Raw genomic sequence first — 5,816 nt, 5'->3', positions numbered from 1 at the left:
CTCTTATCGCCTCTTTCTTCATTTTTTTCTCCCCCGTCGCTACCTACCTACCCTCAACTTTCTTCAGCTTTTCAACGAAAAACGTTAAAAAACCAATTCTTTTTTCCTTCGCGCAGAAACTGCTTTAAAATAACGAGCGAGGTGTATACGCGAGACAGCGAGCGTTAAACTTGTCGAGTACTTTTCCCATTTGTTTCGCCATAGACACACGACGGGGGTCTCTAAGCCGAGACCAAGATTCGGAAGTAATTCGTTGCGGAAAATTTCCGCGAACGCTAAATTCGATTACGTAAGAAAGGGGGCTGCCGTATATTGCGGCAACCGCAGAACAACCGCGGCAAGCGTAACCGCGACCAGGTATATTTAGCAGCGTTCAGGTTGGAATTTCGATAACGCTCGAGAGCCAGAAGCTCGGTGGCGTTATATCCTCGAAATACGTGCATGTGTATTAATAGAGCGGACCGCAGTAAAATTAGAGCCACCATGAGAAAACTCATTTCACGCGCGGGGGAGGAGAGACAGATTAACGACCGTCACCCGAGGAGAAACACTTGTTGGCTTTTGCGATTGCAGACGGATGGATATCGACGTCTTGAAATTTTATAGTCCACCCCCCTTTCGAAAATGTCTGTTCGTAGCTTCATTGAATCGTACGGGTTCTACGACGGTCTACGAGCACGTTCGTCTCCGTTTCGCTTCGATTTATACACCCTTAAATCCTCTCCTAGCATACGTTTTATCTGTTACGCCACGATGCCTGGCCGTTTTATAAATCATTTTTAGTACACTGGTTTACGTCGCAAGTTTTTCAAACGATCGCTCTATTTACCCAACGACGATTTCGGGTAGCCGCAGCGGTGTGTAAAGTGTGCAACAGCATCTGGTCTCTCTCGGCCACGCATATCGGCCTGGCCATTCGTCCAAATATCATTTCTGTTCGGTGGATAATTTAAAAATTGGAGAAAACACGGACGCAGAGAGAAGAAGCGAGGAAGGACATAATTCTCTATGGGTTTTCCATCCAATCCACCTACTCGAGAGATCGTCCCAAGCCCCTCGTCCTGGCGGGCGTCGAGGCAGGAATGAAGCTGATCCACCCCACCAAGTCTCGTGAGCAAAGAGAGAGAGAGAGAGAAGGAAGAGAAACAGGGTGGATGGAAGAAAGACGAAGAGAGAGCCGGGGTACGGCGGCAGAGTGGAATCCATTTCGAAATTGCGAGCCACCCTGTCCGACCTCTCTCTCCCCTGGCACAACCTCTTCCTTCTAGCGCCTTCCCTCAGGAAAATCCACCCTCCTCCCACCTTTTCCCTTCCTTTCTCTCGTGCACCCGCGTCCCTTCGTCGCTCCCTCACGAAGGTAGCGTGTGCTCGCCTCGAATACTGATATCGAGCAAAGTCCTTTTTCCCTTAAACCGACCAGCCACCAGGAATAATGCATTATACGTACGCGTCTTTCTTCTCGCTTTTTTCCTACCTACCTCGTTCTTCCCTTTTTCCTTCCCTCTCTCTTGCTCGCGATGGTTCTCCTTCCACGGTTCCGTTCTTGCTTCGAAGCGTCAGCAGTCCTCCGACGTTCAAACGCGACCCTTCTTTTACTCGCATCCGAAGGAGGCGGGGAATTGTTTGCCCATGGTTTTCATCGCTGAAACTCTAGAAAAATGCTTCTTATCTGGCTAGTTTCAGCCGATCTACCAAGTTGATTAAATTATCGTTAGAATAAAATGGATCTCGACGATTGTTTCAGGCATGTAACGAGTTCACGACACACGTTATGAATCTACTGAGGGAACAGAGTCGCACCAGGCCGATCACGCCCAAGGAGATCGAGAGGATGGTCCAGATCATTCACAAGAAATTCTCCAGCATCCAAATGCAGTTGAAACAGTCCACCTGCGAGGCAGTGATGATCCTGAGGAGTCGATTCCTTGACGCGAGGTGTGTAGAAAGCTCCTCGATACCCTTCGTTTCGAAATGTTTCATTCGCGAGTAGGAAAATTCACAGACGAATCTTCCGCGTCTTCTGTTACAGGCGTAAAAGACGAAACTTCAGCAAACAAGCCTCCGAAATCCTGAACGAATACTTCTATTCGCACCTGAGTAATCCTTATCCGAGCGAAGAGGCGAAGGAAGAGCTCGCACGAAAATGCGGAATCACCGTGAGTCAGGTAAAGTAGAACGAAATATCTTGCGTCGTTTCTCCGGCGATAACTGGAATTTATGCACTCGTTGGAATTAAGTAACGGCAAAATCGCATGGATATCCGCCCGCGACTATTTCCTCATTTTCTTAAATAAGCTTAGATCGAACGTTTTCCGATATCCGCGCGTGAATATCACAACGTCTATTATTTCGAACGTTTATTAAAAAAAGAAAAAAAAAAAAGCTTCTTATGCTGTTCAGTTACACGACAATTTCTTTGCTAGTTTGCACGGTTTGTCTGTCGTGGTTGCAGGTTTCCAATTGGTTCGGCAACAAGAGGATACGCTACAAGAAAAACATAGGTAAAGCACAGGAGGAAGCGAACTTGTACGCAGCCAAAAAGGCAGCTGGTAAGTTCCGTCCTTCGCAAAAGAGCGACGGGTGTTCCTTGAAGAGTTCGTTTCGATAGCTTGCTCGAATCAAGGATAGTAATCGATAAAAACATGAAAAAGAAATTTTTTAATTAAAATCCAAACGGCTGAAAGATTCGGTTCCCTTCTCTTTTTCTGCTTGATCTTTAGAAGTTGATACCTTGTGGGGAGGGAACGTTGTTGGGAAAACGACGTACAATCAGTCAATATAACACGTTCCCTTTACATTTTTAACACGCGACAGGCTATTTCGTGAAATTTCCGGTAACGTTTCTTGGCACCTCTTCCGACTTCATCGCCACACCAGTCATTTACACATCGAACTTGAAATTAGGATGGGGAAGAAATTGCTCGGCGTGGCATGGCGTGGCGTGGTGGCGTGGCGTGGTTTCTCATTACTGTAAATCATTATGTGACTCTGAGTTACTGCTCATTGTTCGGCTTGGGCCGTGCCAGTATTATTGCGGCTGGCTAATAAATCTTTTACGTGGAAACGAAATTATCGATTTCGTACGTAGAAAAAAAGAGGGAAAAAAGAAGAGAAACAAGATTCGTCTAATTCCGAAACGTGATCGCCGATAAATTATCTACCTGTAAATAAATTCAGCCGAGCCTGCTGGCTGGTTGGCCCGTGAAACAAGATAAACGATCTTCCTCAGTTGCAACACGTCATCCTGGGTTCGTTTGTATTTCACCTCTTTCGCATTCTCGAGAAAATTAGAAGAAAAATTCCACGGGGTGTGTTTCCTCGTGGAAATTCCACGCGTTCGCAGGACTTGCTGCTCGCAATTACGCGTACTTCCCTTAACTACCGAGGCGTCTCTCTTCAGTTTAGAGAGCGAGGCGAGATATTTTTAACTTACCAATTATACAAAGAAGGAGGAGAAGGAAAGACGAGGAGTAGAATGGCGGGCGGTGGGTGATGAGATGCCGGTGTTCTCGCGTTTCTTTCGACACCCTTCGAGTGTTTGCCTTTCCTCCAGAGCCACGCTTCCCCCTGTTAAACGCGCGCGCCGGCAGTCTTCTCGTAATTAAAGAAACGGAATTCCAGCGATACTGGCGCCCCGACACTCGAGATACTACTTCGTCTCAGATACTATTCGGAAGAAAAATTCTTCCCTAACGGCTAATTTACAACCCTCTCCCCTACTTGCATATCCTTCGTTCAAACGTTTACGTCACAGATTCTTCTTTCATCCGTACATGGATTGATAATTCGTTCAGTCTTTCTTAATTGCCATACATATTTTAACGATACATTTGTCGGTCTGATTAATCGGTGGCGTGCGTCTATTAATTTCCAAAGAACATCCGGAACCTCGATATATCGCGTGCATTTAACGGGAGAAAAAGAGGAAAACAGAAAGAAAATTAGGCCCCCGAAAAGGATGAGTATGAAGTAAGGCGCCACCGATTACGCTAAAGACATTTAGAAACGAGCTCACGATTTTTTTTTCGCAAAGATAGACAGAAATGTATCGGTGAGGCGGAAGAACTTAAAAGACGCACCCTCGAATTTTGTATGCACCGCGATTGTTTCTACAGCAGCTTTTGCAGGAGCGTCGCCGTACAGTATGGGTGGTGCAAGCCAGGGCACCCCGACGCCGATGATGTCCCCGGCGCCACCCGGTGGTCCGCAAGACATGGCCGGATACGGAATGGGCATAAACGGTAGCGACTACGGCTCGCAACCGTACAACGACGGCTCGATGGGCTACGATCCCATGCACCAGGTAACATCCCCTTCTTCTCTTACCACGTGAAACATTAGATACTTTTTTTTTTTTTTTTTTTTGTTCATTCTCTCCCCGTAGTCAGCGATCATTGCCTCGCTTTCTTCGATGCCCTCTTGCATTCTATTTGAGCATGCGCGCTGGGTTAAAAAAAACAATCCTGATAACGCTTTCACGAGGGGACACCTTTCCCTTTACTCTCTGGCCTCGAATGAATGGAAAGAGACGGCGAGATTTTCACGGTTTATCAAACGAGAATCGGTAGAGTTTAGAACTCTGCTTTCGATTTCCATCCATTTCCAAGCCATCGCATTCTACTTCTCCATAAACGCATGTGCATCTCACCCACCGCATATTCACACATATCGTGCGAAAGGAAGCTTGAACGAGGGGGGGAGAGAGACTGAGAGAACGAAAGATGGAGAGAGGAAGAAACGGAGTAAATGAGATTGCTGGGTAGAATGAAACTTGCGCTCGAGCTTGCATTACAGGGTGTTCGATACGAAAGAATTATCCTAGACAAACGACTCGTTTCTGTGTATCGGGAGAACACTCTGTACAGAGAGCCAGATCACGCGTGAATGTCGCGTGTAATAGCTTCTAAATACTCGCGGGTGCGTCTGTAGGTGCAAGTAGATATCCGTGTTGTCAGGGCTGGGCTGGATATGGTGTTGCTGGTCCATAAAGATGGGCTTAGAGGGAGAGTCGATAGCGGCGGCAGGAGCGGAAAGTTAGACGAGGAGGAGTCTCGGTGAGAGTTACACGGAGCCAGCAGCAGCATAAGGGTTGCTTAGTATGCATTGCAGTTGCTAAGTCACTTTTTAGGTAGGGCTGCTCCTTCACATATTAATCGACTTGCTAGGTCCTGCTTCTAACGAGCTGCCTCTATTCGGCTGATGAAACCTAACGGAACTGCATCTTCGAACATCCAATTTTCCATCTCACATACGAAACGTCGTCGTTCTCCCTCCGTTTCCCTACCATATCTCTCGCTTCCAACGAGAATCGTTCAAAGAATAAAACCCGCGTAACAGAACGAAAAGAGGATCGGCCGTTTTTGAAATAGCACGGCGAGAGTCCAATTTCTATCCTCGCGGTCCCCACCCCGCGTTATTCCCTCGCGGTGTGTGTCCGGTTCATCTGGATCTAGAATGGTAAATCTTCGTGACGGCGCAATTTCGACGGTGTCACATGATAAAGAGTGACGTTGAATTAAATTCGCGCGCGTGCGCCCAACCAACCAACCAACCAACCAACCAACGACGGACGGTCCGCGCTACCTTGGAAATTTCTACATGTTCTCAATTGCCGGATTAAATATCCTCGTTGTTGTCGATACGCGAGAGTCTGCTTGTCGATACAACACGCCCCCGTTGCAAATGTTCCCGCTGCCCGACTCATTTCCAAATGACAAACACACGAATGTGTATCGAATTAAAATTCCATCCCCGTTACACGTTCTCTTCTGTTAGTTTCCGTTGGTATTTTCTTTGTTCGACGGCTGGAGGGGATA

At 47.1% G+C, this 5,816-nt stretch overlaps 1 protein-coding gene across 4 annotated transcripts in view; it reads left to right on the top strand.

Moving 5' to 3' along the window:
* LOC108571865 (homeobox protein extradenticle-like) overlaps nt 1–5,816 on the top strand; it is a 34,642-nt gene that overhangs the window by 24,119 nt on the left and 4,707 nt on the right. The window contains exons 4-7 of one of the 4 annotated variants that reach the window (XM_017934019.1): nt 1,745–1,935; nt 2,030–2,165; nt 2,453–2,501; nt 4,128–4,303. In XM_017934019.1, the coding sequence (XP_017789508.1) occupies nt 1,745–1,935; nt 2,030–2,165; nt 2,453–2,501; nt 4,128–4,303 (552 nt within the window). Of the gene's footprint in view, nt 1–1,744; nt 1,936–2,029; nt 2,166–2,452; nt 2,550–4,115; nt 4,304–5,816 lie in introns of all 4 variants that reach the window. The other 3 variants (XM_017934018.1, XM_017934016.1, XM_017934020.1) reach the window with 3 other exon arrangements.

This window comes from Habropoda laboriosa, unplaced genomic scaffold (assembly GCF_001263275.1).
Source record: "Habropoda laboriosa isolate 0110345459 unplaced genomic scaffold, ASM126327v1 scaffold99, whole genome shotgun sequence".
In the NCBI taxonomy this organism is placed as follows: Eukaryota; Metazoa; Arthropoda; class Insecta; order Hymenoptera; family Apidae; genus Habropoda; species Habropoda laboriosa.
The sequence above is the reverse complement of the archived record's forward strand: the minus strand, read 5'-3'. Positions and strand labels throughout refer to the sequence as shown.